Source organism: Mauremys mutica, chromosome 1 (genome assembly GCF_020497125.1).
Source record: "Mauremys mutica isolate MM-2020 ecotype Southern chromosome 1, ASM2049712v1, whole genome shotgun sequence".
NCBI classification, from domain to species: domain Eukaryota; kingdom Metazoa; phylum Chordata; order Testudines; family Geoemydidae; genus Mauremys; species Mauremys mutica.
The window spans coordinates 314,176,982-314,193,717 of NC_059072.1; the positions used below are offsets into that span (position 1 = coordinate 314,176,982).

General features: G+C 37.8%; 1 protein-coding gene across 6 annotated transcripts in view; it reads right to left on the reverse strand.

The window, feature by feature from the left end:
- The window catches only part of NBEA (neurobeachin), an 842,868-nt gene that overhangs the window by 476,849 nt on the left and 349,283 nt on the right, over positions 1-16,736 (reverse strand). For all 6 annotated transcript variants that reach the window (XM_045015913.1, XM_045015904.1, XM_045015899.1 and 3 more), the window contains 4 exons: positions 14,562-14,692; positions 11,091-11,198; positions 9,281-9,449; positions 6,872-6,967 (listed from right to left, as the gene is read on the reverse strand). In XM_045015913.1, the coding sequence (XP_044871848.1) occupies positions 6,872-6,967; positions 9,281-9,449; positions 11,091-11,198; positions 14,562-14,692 (504 nt within the window). The remainder of the gene's footprint in view (positions 1-6,871; positions 6,968-9,280; positions 9,450-11,090; positions 11,199-14,561; positions 14,693-16,736) is intronic.

A 16,736-nucleotide genomic window follows, 5' to 3' on the forward strand; every position in this document is an offset into this window, starting at 1 on the left:
ACTATCATCAAGAAGGCTAATGGCATTTTGGGCTGTATAAGTAGGGGCATTGCCAGCAGACTGAGGGATGTGATCATTCCCCTCTATTTGACATTGGTGAGACCTCATCTGGAGTACTGTGTCCAGTTTTGGGCCCCACACTAAAAGAAGGATGTGGAAAAATTGGAAAGAGTCCAGCGAAGGGCAACAAAAATGATTAGGGGGCTGGAGCACATGACTTATGAGGAGAGACTGAGGGAACTGGGATTGTTTACTCTGAAGAGAAGAATGATGGGGGATGTGATAGCTGCTTTCAACTACCTAAAAGGGGGTCCCAAAAGAGGATAGATCTAGATTGTTCTCAGTGGTACCAGATGACAGAACAAGGAGTAATGGTCTCAAGTTGCAGAGGGGGAGGTTTAGGTTGGATATTAGGAAAAACTTTTTCATTAGGAGGGTGGTGAAGCACTGGAATGGGTTACCTAGGGAGGTGCTGGAATCTCCTTCCTTAGAGGTTTTTAAGGTCAGGCTTGACAAAGCCCAGGCTGGGATGATTTAGTTGGGGATTGGTCCTGCTTTGAGCAGGGGGTTGGACAAGATGACCTCCTGAGGTCCCTTCCAACCCTGATATTCTATGATCATCACTAGAGAGATACAGAACAGCTTTTCATGCTGAGAGCATTCAAAGCGAAGCTCACTGCCAAGTACAATGATGAAGAAAATTCTTGGAACCTACATCTGACACTGGCTATAGATGTCCACTTCAGATATCTTCCAACCGCATATAGGAAAATGCTTGACACCACTAGAGTCTCTCAACTACTCAAATATGTCTTACTAAAGAAAATACATATACATATCCAAAAACACAACCTAAGAAAAATACCCATATTAAGCTTAAAGGCAGGGCTGTAGCAACAAAGAACGTGGCCCCCTCCGAACATAAGTCCGGGGCCCCTTACAATGCAGAAACTGGAATGCGGTATTTATTTTATACAATATACAGGGTTCATATTATGTATACATAGGCCTAGAGTGTACATGTATTCCGTATTTACGCAAAGCGCTTCTTTCGAGCCTTGTTCTCCGCAAATTGGTTAATCAATGCGTCATAGTCCAGAGATCTGGCAATCTTGTTTTCGATTGAGATAACTGCAAGCGCAGAAAGCCTGTCATCTGTCATGGTTGAGCGCAGGATATTCTTGATCAGTTTCATTCTGCTGAAGCTCCTTTCAGCACCAGCGACAGTAACTGGTGTGGTCAGAAGAATTCTGATGCAAATGCAAAGATTCGGATATATCTCCTGAAGGCTGTTCTTGTATATGTACGTTAAAAAATTGTTTGCCGTGACAAGTCCTCTCTCTTTCTTGATGACATAAATAAAACGATTCAATTCCATTATGAGTTCGTTGGCATCAATGTCTCCCATTTTTCTTTCAAAATTTTTGCTGTGATTCTCCAGTTCATTTTCTCTGTGACACTGCTTCAGGCTGTTAGCGTTGTACAGAAATCCAAACAACTTATACCACTCCACGAGTTGGTCAAATCGCGACGAAACAGAAGATATGGCCTGATCAGTGAGAACAAGAAAGAACTGCGATTTGAATTTTTCTTCAGCAGAAAGACGACTCGAATCATCAGCACATTCATAATCAAACATTCTCTTCTTACGTCGCACCCTGGTTTCTGGAAACACCTGCTCAATACCCATATGCTCTGCTATTTCACATGCATTTGTGACCACAGAGTTATATCCTGTATTTCGATAGTCTTCCAAAAACTTCATTGTAGCACCGACTTCTGCCTGCAGTACGTCAATTGACACATCTGATGACTGAATTAATTTGCTGGTTTTATTGACGTGAAATAGTATATCGTACCACGTGTACACAGTCAGAACAAAAGGCCACGTAGTAAAAGCGCACCGGCTTCTGTTGCTGTATTGCCATCTTTCTTTTCGAGCGCATATTCTCGCAAAGATGACAAAGCATTGCACAATTCTTCAAGGTGATAACGCAATGGCTTCACAGCATCAATTCTCGACTCCCGACAAGTGTCCGATAACCCTTTAACAGATATTGGCATATGTTCTTGAAGTATATCCCAACATAAAGGTGACGAAGAAAAGATAACGTATATTCTGTTAATCAGACCGAAAAAGTCAACGGCATATTTCGATGACTTTGCCGCGTCTGAGATCACAAGATTCCAATTGTGAGCTCCACATGGTACATACAAGGCACGGTCATTTATTTCTAGCATGCGGGCTTGAACTCCTTTATTCTTTCCTCTCATATTTGCGCCGTTATCATAAACTTGGCTTCTCATGTCAGCAATGTCTATTCCTAAGTTGTTTGCCTTTTCAAGAAACGCTTCCAATAAGCCCTTGCCAGTTGTATCATGAACATTAAGAAAACCAACAAATGCTTCACGAATATTGACACCATCTTCACCGTTGCATTCAACAAAGCGTAACACCACAGACATCTGTTCTTCATGTGACACGTCGGGAGTACAGTCCAAAATAACTGAATAATATTTTGCTTTTTTAAGCTGCGCTATGTTGGCCTCTTGAATGTTACTGGCAACAAGTTGAATCAGCTCGTTTTGGATCTGTGGACTGAGGTACTGAACATGTGTCTCTGCCTTCTTAATCCTCTGTAAAAGTTCGCTGAGGACAGTATCATACTTTGCGAGCAATTCAAACAGTCCCAAAAAGTTGCCATTCGAAGGATCGCCAAGCTTTTCATTACTTCCTCGAAATGCCAAGTTTCTTTCGGACAAGAAAACAACGACATCAACCATGCGTTTGACAACATTTCTCCAGAAATCTTTCTTTCAGAAAAGCCTGCAATTCGAGTTGGTCAATAGATGTACGGTTTACTATGCCTGACCGAAGGTCAAACCATTTTACCATACAGTCTTGATGACCTTTGCCTGTTTCATGCTGCTGAAGTCTTTTTGACAGTGCTTTCCAAGCAGATGTTTCACGATGTAGCGATATGTCGCCAGTGCCAAATAATTTACAACAAAAACAAAAAATGGCATCTTTCTGAACTGAGTACATTAACCATGAACGTCTTATTTTCTCGTCATTTGCCATGGTTCGATAGAAATAAGTACTTGTGAACCTCCGTCTTTCCTCGTCAAATGGAAATTCGTAACTTTCATTCTGCTGCGGTGGGCCACGTGCAACAATGTCACACATTTGCCTGTCCGATATTATAGACGGCCAATCTCCTGGATCATCAGTCAGTGGTTCAGATTCAGATACTTCTTTCCCGGCAGCAGCTGGAATATGTCACAGTTTGTTTGGTAGAACAACTGGCTTCACCTTCGACCTCACTTGAAGCACTTCTGGATACTTCTGGATACGATTAGTCGCTGCTAGCACTGTCCGTTTTATATGCCTGTACCTGTACGTTGGATTGCAGCGCAAAATACGTTGACAACTTTGGAATTTTCTCAAGTTCCTTCTCGGCATCTTTTGCTGCCTTTCGTTTACTGCTCCGCTCTTATACGTTCTCTTAGACATCACAAAGCACGCTTCTATTACAACTAAATTAATAACATTTATCCGCCGACCGCCATTATGAACGTAAATACACATTCTTTGAATGGGTCCAACTAAAATTCGAAACTGACCGACAGACAACTGATGTAGCCAATAGCATTATGATCTATCATAATGACTTCACGGTTTTGTCAGTAAAACTGACATGGATTGTGCAATAGCGTCAATAAATGTCACTTACCTAGTTATATCTTACATTTTTTTGCCACTTTTAGGGGCCCCCTTCCTTGCGGGGCCCCCTCTGGTCGGAGGGTACGGAGGGCGCTCGCTACACCTCTGCTTAAAGGAACCCATATATTTAAATAACTCAATTTTCCCCATCTGTTTTCTGGCTAAATACAACTAAATACAAACTTGAATAATTAGATTCTGCCTACCAAATTATCTTGTAGTTTTCATTAGATAATTTATTATGCAAGAGTGAACTGATGTGCCAATACAGAGGGTGAAAGATCAAAGTGTGGGAGCAAAGTCAAAAGTGTACTATCATCCAAGTCTCAGTTGGTCTTGTTTAGTGAATGGATGGAAGTTTAGTGGTTATAACAATACTAAAGGTGGATTGCTTATAAGCAGCCAGTGTTTCTTCCTGAATTACTAATGTTCCAGCCCTGAAGAGCCCTGACATAATTCCAACAATAGTGATAAAACATGCTGCTAATATCTCACCAAACTTTCAACACAATTATCACAACAGGCTGGCAAAGAACGAACTCTTAATATACTCAGTGTAAGGCCTGGTTAATACAATATATATGTTCAATAAATATATGACTTTAACTAGTAAGACAAACTTAGTACCCATTTCTGAAGGCAAAATTGTTATTGTAATATACGGTAGAGGAGACATGACGGATATAAAAACAGCCTCCTCTTAAATATTTTGATGTACTCTGTATGTCTACCCATCCACTCTATTTTAAAAATCTATACTTTTCTCTCTTTTTTTTTAATACACTTTTGCTACTTATATTTTATCTCAAGAACCATACTGCATATAAATAGCAAAACTAATCTTTTCTATGTTTGCTATCTGTCTTTATTTCAAGTGCCATATTTTGTACAAACAATATTAATCTTGTTTATATATCCTTTTTATTGCATAAAATTTAATAAAACAAAATTTTAACATTGTCTCTGGATTGCTCTGTATGTTTTGATTTGCAAGCAGATGTGGCTAAAAATGAAATATCCTAATGCCTGCTATATAAAAAGGTGCTATAAATGTGGAACAAGAAGATAATGAGGAAACAGGATTCAAATATATTTTAGGGTTTATTTTGCAGCACTTCTGAATTAACAGCATACAATTCCTTTTATAAAGGGTGGATAAGTACGCCAGTTATGTCACAACTAAGAATATTAAATTAGCACACTGACGTGACAAAAAGCTCACTGAATGATCCTGAAGTAAAAGATATATATATTTGTTTATTTTTGGCAATAATGGGGAAATTTTATGGGAGGAGAAATACTGAAATTCAAGTAAGAAACATTTGAATTTGAAATCAATTAGTGAAGTCAGTAAATTATAAAGGTTCATAAATGAGGGACTGAGAAATACAGAACTTTACCTAATAGATCAGCATTTTTCAAATGCAGCCCTTGTGGCTGCATGTGGTCATCAGGGGCTTTTCTTGTGGCCATAGGGTCCTGGGCAGTGATGGGGGGGCGGGGGAGGGCAGAAAGCAGCAGCTCTTCCCTGGGGCCGCCAACAGCTGGTGTGAGTTCCCCACCTTCCTGGAGCCAGTGGGGAGGTGGGCTCCGGGCACACAGCAGCAGGCTCACTCCCCCCGACATTGCCCCTGCTGCCTTCCCTAGTCCCCCATCCATCCCCTCATTGCCCTGGGCCCGGCTGGTGTGCTACCCACCTCCCCATCCAGGGCTTAATTTGTCCCCGGCTTGCTGGGGCAGAGTAAGTCTCTGCTGTAAAAAGTGATATTTATATTTTTGTTAATATGTCTTTTCAGTGCCTCCCAGCTACCTAGCAGACTTACTAGCTAGCGAGTCTTAATTATAAAAAAAGCGCAAAACAAACAACAAAAAAAGACAAGAACACGCAAAGCACCTTATTTATGTTTCTATTCCGTTTTGGTCCAGTAAAAAAATAAGAGACTACTGTACATTATTTTTATTATTGAGTCTGCAGACAAAACCCTACATAAGTAAATAACAATGATTTGGACATATATATATGTGTTTTTGCTAAAGTTAATTAAATATTTTAGGAAAAATTGTCAGAGTGGCCACCAGCAAGAACTGGTGACCACACTCCAAGGCCAAACATTTTCTTTGTGAGAATCCTTGACTGAAGAGTTTAACGTTGTAAAGCATTTGGAACATGAAAAGCACCATATCAGTGCTAAGTATTCTTAGTAAACTAGGAAGTCATCCTATTCCTCATATTTTATCAGAAATAGTCACCGAATTAATTACTAGGTTTTGGTTTGTATTTATCATTCTTTTTACTTTTTGGGTTTTTATCTGAGTGACACAGAGAGCATGATCAGCAGATAAAGTATGGTTGCACCTATTCACTTTTTGCATTTCTACTGTAACATTTGCACACAAGTTGGAAAATCCACATGTACACTTGGCTACAAATGCACCTATTTAACTTTGTACATATGCAAATCCCTGAAATTTGAAAAATGTAGCCCATGCATATGCATATTTTCAATCTGAAAAACCAGCCTGTATTACAAAACATTTGCTGTGACTGCAGAAACTGTCTCTCTCCAGAATAGCACAGTACAGCAATCAACAACATATAAAATAAAACTTTACATTATATACAATATAAAAGGTTTACATACAAACAAAAAGTGAAAGAAGAAAAGGAAAGGAAGAGAGAAGACCTGTAGGAAGTGTGAGGAAAGGGAACACTGAAAAAGTAGTACTAAAGATTTAATTTATTCCCTGTATGCAATCTTTTTAAAATAGGTCTGATTTGCTTTCATACCTAAAGGAGGTATTGTTGCAGCAAGAATAAAAAGAATAAGCCCAAACCAAAAACATTCAAAATTTCCTTCTCAACTCTCTCCACCTTAACATTACTTTTTTGTTTACCCACTGTTAATTAATTTAGTAGGTGTCACTGAAATGAACAATAGGTAATAGAAGTGGGAAAGATACTTCCAAAAGTATATGTAGCCAGGAAGGAAGACTTGTCTTAAGGGTATCCTTACCAGGTGACAGTCTGATCTCCAGTTAACCTGAGGCGTATGCTTATTTACCAAGAATTACATCACGGTTAGTTATTTAATTACATTACACTAAATAAGGACACCCAAACAGGTTAGGAGATGATGATAATATTACCTTTGTAAAATGAGTGGGCAAAGCTCTGCTCAGGAATTAGCTTGGCAAGGAATCCATGGTTCAAACTTGGGTGAGGGATAGATGGTATGACCACAACTGTGGAGAAAATCATGGAATCAAATGTGAGCCAGCTAATAACCGCCTGTGATCTGGTCCACTGTGGATCCATGACAGAAGTCCTATCTCATTGAAACATGCAAATATGGCACTATTAACAAAAATGCATTTCTGAAGAAAGGAAACAAGTTATGTATCGAGAGATAGGAAACATCAGACCAATTAGTAGGGAATCATAAAAAACAACATTTATAGGGAAAAAGACACATATAAGACAAACATGGCTGAAATAGTTAATTGAAACAAGCAGTTTCCTACTCCAGCACCACAACATATGACCAGGAAGGACACATTAAATACAACATAAAATTATGGTTTCTCATAGCTGACCAGCTAAATATAAGTTTATTAAATGAAAACAGCCAATGAGGACATGGATTTTTTTTTAAACTTAGTGTACAAAGGTAGAAAGTAAGCAAGCTAAGATATAACAATGAATTAGATAAAATGAATAAAAGTAGGGCTGTCAATTAATTGCATTTAACGCAAGTTTTAATGCAAAACAAAGTAACAAGATTAAAAAAGTCATGATTAATTGCAGTTTTAATCGCACTGTTAAATCATAATAGAATACAAATTTAAATGTATTATAAATATTTTTGAAGTTTTTCAACATTTTCAAATATATTGATTTCAATCACAACAGAATATAAAGTGTACAGTGTTCACTTTATATAATTTTTGTATTACAAATATTTGCACTGTAAACAAAAAATAGTGCAATCTACAAGTCAATGCATGGAGTGACATATGAATGTTTAGCATATCTGGCACTTAAATAACTTGCAATGACTGCTAAAACAGTGCCATGCAAACATCTGTTCTCCCTTTCAGGTGACACTGTAAAAAAAGCGGGCAACGTTATTTCCCGGAAAATGTAAACAAACTTGTTTGTCTTAGCGATTGGCTGACCAAGAAGTAGCACTCAGTGGACTTGTAAAACTTTAGAGACTACACTGTTTTGTTTTTGAGTGCAGTTATGAAAAAATAATTCTACATTTGTAAGTTGCACTAGCATGATAAAGAGATTGCACTACAGTACTTGTATGATGTAAATTGAAAATACTATTTCTTCTGTTTATCTTTTTTACAGTGCAAATATTTGTCATAAAATAATATAAAATGAGCAGTATACACTTTGTATTCTGTGTTGTAATTGAAATCAATATATCTTAAAATGTAGAAAAATATCAAAAATATTTATAATACATTTAAATTGGTTTTCTATTATTGTTTAACAGTGTAGTTAAAACTGATTAATGATGACTATTTATTAATCTCACGATTAATTGCAATTTTTTAATCATTTGACAGACCTAAATAAAAGCAAATAGGACATGAATTTAAATTACACTATACATGATATGAAAATCAGCAGTTCCAAAAACTAAGACAGCAAATCAAATTCAGTTCAAGAAGCAACATGTTCATGAAAAGCAACATGCAGAGATTTGGCCACTGATTTCTAATCACTCTTTTCCAATATATTTATATGGCTGTTCTGAGAGAGAAAACAGAGCACAGTCATAAACCAATCTATTTCAATGGCTTAAATAAGCCATTGGACTGGCAAACTGAACATTACAAACAGTGGAGGAACGCATTTGGATACAAAACTCTTGGCAGGTTCTGCAGCTGACAGATAGCGCTCCCAAAAGCTGGGATATCATTTGCCAGGAAAAAATAAGAATTCACACTAATCAGGTAAAGAATGCAATAAAGGCAACAATTCTAGTTTATTAGACTTCCAGGGGCTTTTCAGTGCAGACCCAAACTAGAAAGACAGCAGGACTCAAGAGAGTTAATAGTCCTTGCTATATTAGCTTTTCACAAGACTAAGTTTAAACAGAAGTAACTTCAACTAGGGAGCTAGCTGTGTTTGCTGATTACAAACTTCAGGCAGTGCATTTAGAGTCAGAGAGAGCTGCTCACAGTAGACAAACGACAATTTTTAGGTCTACTTTGACAGGTTAATATCTTGTCCTTTCACAACTTTAAATTCACAAGGGCTCTCCTTCTTTGAATGTACATATAAATTAAAAAATGGATGCATAAATACAGAATAAGCAAATGAAAGTAAGTTAAATCCTATAAGCAGAAGCTCATAATTTAAATCTAACTTATTAACAACCAACATATATTAAAGAAGCTTGGAGAAACTAAAGAACAAAATAGTCTCATTAGCCTTCACACCTGTCATACAATTTAAAACAGTTTTTGTAGTCAAATATTTACCGTTTCAAGGAAATTCTGAAAAACAAAATGAAAAATAAGTGGGAAAAATAGATGTACCTGTACTTGTTGGTGAATTTATTTCTTGTCTGATATTTCTACCTGCCTGGCTCCCACATCTTGCAGTCTCCCGTTGAGGTTCTAGGATATCACGGTACTTGGAGACCATCAGCACAGAAATAAAGTAAACTACTGCCAAAGCCAAAAATTGAGCCTGTTTGCTATCATCCTGAGTGAGAGAAAAAGGAACACATCTATCATACTTGACATTTACACAGAACTTTTAAATCAAGATAATGAATGTGTTTTAGAAACATCAATCTTTTTAGATGTTATACCTGCTTATTTGCTTACAATTCAATTCCTGAATTACCTATACGCTAATTGGAATGTTAAAATCAGTGGTTATAACCTATTTAGGAAGGATAGTGTGGGCAAACGGGGAGGGGGAATAGCCTTCTGGGTCAATAATAGCATTATTTGTTTCTGATGCACTCAGAACAAAATTAGCTTCAATGCTTATGGATCAATGTCCTAACAAATAGACACCAACTAATACTCCATCTTGTGCTTTGCTATAGACCACCAAATCATACTAGGGAAAAGGGCGACCGTCGCTTTACGTACCAATCTATAACATATAGGAAAAAAACATGTAATCATAGGGGACTTCAATTTGTGTGCCATATGCTGGCAGTCTCATGTGCTAGTACTAGAGCATCCTTGGAATTTGTAAAAATTATAGGTTACAATTTCCTAACTCAAAAAGTGTTGCAGCCAACACAGGGGAATCTTTTATTAGACTTCTCATAACAGAACTAAAAATTAAAGTTAACTTAGGCACAAGTGATCATGACTTGATCACATTACAATGTGAAAGACTCAAGTCCAGATCAGTAATATGTATACACTTGGTGTGTTAAAGTCAGTTTCACAAAGCTGAAAACAATTATGAGCCAAAATTAGCTAGGAGTGTTTCTCCATCACTGATAATTTTTAAATCAAGATTACATATTTTCTAAAAGATATACTCTAGCAATTAATCTTGGAGTTCTATGGCCTGTGATATACAGGAGGTCAGACTAGATTATCACAATTGTCCCTTCCGGCTTTGGAAATCTATGAACTGATGAACGGGTAAGCGTGTACACAGAAAGATTAGGTGACTTGCCTAAGATCTCAGAACAAACAAGTGGCAAAGTCAGCAATAGAATGGAAGAATCAGAATTGAAGTCCCTTGCTCTTACTTCGAGACCACACTATAAATTTGTAGCATAAAATGAGTGAAGATATTATATTTATTTGTGTGTCATTTATGGATGCAGCAACTATTCTGAGAAGTCTACATCAGCATTTGTGGTTCAGCATGCATTCCCCTAGAATACTGCCAGAAGGGATAATAGAGTCATTTAGCATAGATGGGTTATATAAAGCTACTCAGCACCATAACGGAACAGGATCTTATATGATTATAAATGTTGCATCAATAAGGAGAAGCAACATTTCACCCCAGAGATTGCTGCATTTCAGAGATTGTTGAAGTTTTCCTTGTATGTAGTTTGCATATCAGTTTCAGCTTGTAAAGTGCAATGAAATTATGTAAGCCATCTCTCTTACCAAATAACATCACTTTTATTAAACACTTCATTTTGTAAGAAAAAGGAGAAAGATAGATTACGTAGAATTTGGCATATTTCTTCCCCCAAAAATAGAAATCAAAAGCCTTTTTTGGAGGTGAGTACAGATTTTAAGTTCATGCAGCTTCCAAAGCTGTCCTTTTTAAAAATGCAAGTTATTTGTAACATCAATCTTTCTTTTAAATATTAGTGAATATATTGCAAAAAGAAAAATCACGGTCGATATTACTCACCACATCACGAAAAACAACTGCTCGCAGACGATTAATGTCAACATCCTGAAGAAGTCTATCAGGATCCTTTATTGGGGAAAGGTTACCAGGAACATTTTCCAATGGTGACTAAAAATGTAAAATTATTTTTCCAAAATGTACGGAGATTTTTATTCAAAACATTTCTTTGATCCACAATAAATAAATTAAATACATTAGTACTAACTGCAGACAAAAAAGGCAACATTCAGATACTGGTTCTACAAACACAGTGATGCTTTACTTATTTTAATGCATTAGTACTGAATAGTCAGATACAGAATTATTTATGTTCTTCAAAAGCAATGTTTTAATCCTACTGGACAAATGCACCACTCTCTAGTAGTTAACATATTAACTGTAGCAAGAGGAGACTAATTTGTTTTGTATTGTCAATAAGAAATATTTCCTATGCATGTGATAGGCTAAAAATTTGTTTCTATAAGTGAAAATAACTTAGAAAATTCAGCCTCATTCAATTTTATACAGAGAATTATTATTACAGTCCCATGCAGGCCATGCATGTTCAGTATTCTACTTACAGTAATGTGACCTGTTTTCTTTAAACAATAAACACTGCAATCCATTTAACAATTAACATATACAAATGTTCTGTTTTCTATGGTCCAATGTTTGTCTTGTGTTGAGTTTGGCAAAATTGCTAGAATATATTTTTGGTATGGTTTTATAAAATAATCTAGTGATATTTGTGGCTATAAGTCTTATTTGAAACAGTATTTTGTGGCAAGAGACTATATTATGAAAGTAGTAATGAGATTATCATGATAAGTGAATTTGGGCTGGATATACCAAAGCATCATCTTTGAGACCAGGGATGGTTTGTGTGTCTTGTACATTTAGTTTAGGGCCCTTAAACCCCCAAAACTGTGACCAAATTTGGAGACTATTCAGAAATGAGCAACTTAAATAATAAAGAACAGGAGTACTTGTGGCATCTTAAAGACTAAGTATGCATAACAACAGGAAAAGTCTAAGCAATTGAGATGAGCTATCATCAGCAGGAGGAAAAAAACTTTTTGAAGTGATAATTAAGATGGCCCATAGAAGGTGTGAGGAGAACTTAACATAGGGAAATAGATTCAATTAGTGTAATGACCCAACCATTCCCAGTCTCTGTTTAGGCCAGTGTTAATTGTATCTAATTTGCATATTAATTCGAGTTCAGCAGTTTCTCTTTGGAGTTTGTTTTTGAAGGTTTTTTGTTGCAAAATTGCCACCTTCAAGTCTGTCGCTGAGTGGTTAGAGAGGCTGAAGTGTTCTCCCACTGGTTTTTGAATGTTATGATTCCTGATGTCAGATTTGTGTCCATTTATTCTTTTGCGTAGAGACTGTCCGGTTTGGCCAATGTACATGGCAGAGGGGCATTGCTGGCACATGATGGCATATATCACGTTGGTAAATGTGCAGGTGTACGAGCCCCTGATGGCGTGTCTGATGTGATTAGGTCCTATGATGGTGTCACTTGAATGGATATGTGGACAGAGCTGGCATCGGGCTTTGTTGCAAGGATAGGTTCCTGGGTTAGTGTTTATGTTGTATGGTGTGCGGTTGCTGGTGAGTATTTGCTTCAGGTTGGGAGGCTGTCTATAAGCGAGGACTGGCCTGTCTCCCAAGATCTGTGAGAGTGAGGGATCATCTTTAAGGATAGGTTGTAAATCTTTGATGATGCACTGGAGAGGTTTTAGTTGGGGGCTGTAGGTGATGGCTAGTGGCGTTCTGTTATTTTCTTTTTTAGGCCTGTCCTGTAGTAGGTGGCTTCTGGGTACTCTTCTGGCTCTGTCAATCTGTTTTTTCACTTCAGCAGGTGGGTATTGTAGTTTTAAGAATGCTTGATAGAGATCTTGTAGGTGTTTATCTCTGTCTGAGGGATTGGAGCAAATACAGTTGTATCTTAGAGCTTGGCTGTAGACAATGGATCGTGTGGTGTGTCTGGGATGGAAGCTGGAGGCATGTAAGTAAGTATAGCGGTCAGTGGGTTTCCGGTATAGGGTGGTATTTATGTGACCATTGTTTATTAGCACAGTAGTGTCTAGGAAATAGACCACTTGTGTGGATTGGTCTAGGCTGAGGTTGATGGTGGGATGGAAATTGTTAAAATCACGGTGGAATTCCTCGAGGGCTTCTTTTCCATGAGTCCAGATGATGAAGATGTCATCAATGTAGCGCAAGTAGAGTAGGGACGTTAGGGAACGAGAGCTAAGGAAGCGTTGTTCTAAGTCAGCCATAAAGATGTTGGCATACTGAGGGGCCATGCGGGTACCCATAGCAGTGCCACTGACTTGAAGATATATATTGTCCCCAAATGTGAAATAGTTGTGGGTGAGGACAAAGTCACAAAGTTCAGCCACCAGGTTAGCCGTGATATTATCGGGGAATAAATGGACATAAATCTGACATCAGGAATCATAACATTCAAAAACCAGTGGGAGAACACCTCAACCTCTCTAACCACTCAGTGACAGGTGGCAATTTTGCAACAAAAAACCTTCAAAAACAGACTCCAAAGAGAAACTGCTGAACTCGAATTAATATGCAAATTAGATACAATTAACACTTGCCTAAACAGAGACTGGGAATGGTTCAATCTTACACTAATTGAATCTATTTCCCTATGTTAAGTTCTCCTCACACCTTCTATGGGCCATCTTAATTATCACTTCAAAAAGTTTTTTTCCTCCTGCTGATGATAGCTCATCTCAATTGCTTAGACTTTTCCTGTTGTTATGCATACTTCCACCTTTTCATGTTCTCTGTATGTATAAATATCTCCTGTCTGTGTGTTCCATTCTATGCATCCGAAGACGTGAGCTGTAGCTCACGAAAGCTCATGCTAAAATAAATTTGTTAGTCTTTAAGGTGCCACAAGTACTCCTGTTCTTTTTGCGGATACAGACTAACACGGCTGCTACTCTGAAACCTGTCATTAAATAATGACACCAAACTGACTGAAATGTAAGTGACAAACAAATTTAGACCTTGTTCTTGGAGTCATATCCACAAAGACAGACCCTGATTTACACACACAGCCCTACTGAAGTTAATGGAATTCTACAAGGATGCAAGAGTCCACCCACAAAAATCTGACTGCAGGCTTTGGCCATGCATCTCACGAGGCTTTAGAAATCAAAGAAATATGTATAGATAAGTCAAATTGCAATACGGTGGGGGAGAAGATGTGCTCTCTGGAGCAGAAGTAGGAGAGAGTAAAGTATTGGAGAACAGTTCTAATCATGCCATTAAATTAACTATTTTCTTCCTTTTAATTTTTTTCTTGTTTCAATGAAAAAGAAACAGGAAATCGAGATAGGAATTGAGAGACAGGAAATCGGTGACAATTCAGCTTCTGTTTTAAAAGAAGTCTAGAAATTAACTACAATCATCTCCTGCTCATTTTAAGCACTGGTACAACCTATATTAACAACATTAGATTACCTTGGTCATTGCTGCTGCAGTCACACCCTGAAGAGTCTCCTGAGTTTTACTGCTGATTAGTGAAAATTTGTTCAACCTCTCTCTTTGTCTTTGTCGACACTCTAAACAGTTTCTCACAGCAACACAACAAACTAAAAAAAGATACAATTGAACGTTATCATTAGGTGATTACACAGTTACCATTTAATGAAGTGCCTATACCTCCAAGGAATGATTATATCCCAGTAGCAATTGTATAAATAAATAGGCATAACAAATCTCTTAAATCATACTCTGGTGATACTGAGAAATTATTATGGTGACTTTTCCAATTTCACTCTGTTTTTGGTTAATCAGGTTCCTTAATTTTTTGACTAGTTGTCTTAAACAAGGCTCGTATTTAAAGCTACAAGAAGTTTGAAAAAGGCAAATTATTCCCCCGTAACCGGAGTTCTTAGATTATGATCATGTTGTCCCTGTTGATCCACTATTTTTGGAAGCATACTCCTTAATGTTGCCAAAGCCAACCTTAACATTTGTTGTGGCTAGAAGACAGAAAAAAGGTAGGAATCAATGGTTACTTTCCATCACATCAGAGATTAGCAGCAGACTGCCACAAGGTTCCACATGAGGACTGACAATAGTAATTATCAGTGATCTGAAAAGGTGGGAGAACAGTGTTGTGGCGTAATTTGCAGCTGACAAAAATTATTCAGCTCAGTCAAGAACTGAGAAGACTCTGAGGAATTTAAAAGGGACCTAGCCAAACTAGATAAACAACATGCAATATGATGGCAGATGGAATTCAACATTGATAACTTAAAGCAATGTACAACAAAACAGAATAATTTGAACTATGCTTGCTGCTTCTAAGGTCCTACATTAATTGTAGCAATTTATCAAAAAGTGTTGGGCATCACTGTGGACAGCTCAGTGACTTTCTGCTCAATGCACAGCAGCAGACAAAAAAATCTTCCCCAAAACCAAAAAATAATGATATAAATATAGAATGCATAAGGAATAGCATGGAGAACAACACAGAAAATATTATAATGCTCTTATATAAATCAATGGTACAACCTCACCTGAAATAGTGTGCTCAGTCTTGGTCACCACATCTCAAAAATGATTTAAAGGGGTGATAGGTGACAAGTATAATTAGCAGAATGAGAAGACTCTTACTTGAACATAGATTGAAAAGATTGGGACTCTTACTATAAAGTGATCCAATTTTCCATTTAAAAACGGGACATGGGAGCCAGAAGGTAGAGGATACCCTTTTTTCTTTTTTTGTCTTCCCACTTCTCCATCACCTTCCCTTATCCCTCCACCAAAATATTTCCTTGTAATATCCCAAGAAGTGTCTCATTTCTTCCACTTTGACCGTATGACTTAACGGTAGGATATTGGGCGGGGGGGGGGGGACGACACAGGAGACTGCTATCTGCAGCTCCAATACTTATTTTGGAAACTAGTTGTCACTGAGGTCAGGTGCACTTATTCTCACAGATTATACTGTTTGGTGTAACAGTTTATAATAGTGTGGGCAGGTTTGGTTCTGAACTAGCAGTGAGAACTCTGAAAAAACATTGTCAAGAATTCCCTTTTAGGGATCCCTACACTTGAGAAAATTATTCAAAGTAATAAAACACTCGAGGACAGTTGATAAATAGTTAAAGACTGGGGAATTGCTCTTCTGAAATGAACTCTCTTTAAAGCGGGGTTCTTTGTTCCATTGAGGTTCTGCAGCTCACTCCACGCCACTGAGTCTGGATCCTTCAAGGTCGATTTCATTAAAAACGTTTTTTTCACAGTCATAAGATCTAACAGCTTGGGAAAATAATTGATAAAGCGTTGTTTATAGACAGCATGAAAACAACAACAAAAAACGGTTACCCACCTTTTAGTAACTGTTGTTCTTCGAGATGTGTTGCTCATGTCCATTCAAAGTAGGTGTGCGCGCGCCGCGTGCACGCCAGCCGGAAGATTTTCCCCTAGCAGCATCCATAGGGTCAGCCCTGGCGCCCCCTGGAGTGGCGCCACTATGGCGCCCTATAAAGGGGCCTGCCGACCGTCCACCCCCTCAGTTCTTTCTTGCCGGCACTCCTACAGAGGGGCAGGAGGGTGGGTATTGGAATGGACATGAACAACACATCTCGAAGAACAACAGTTACTAAAAGGTGGGTAACTGTTTTT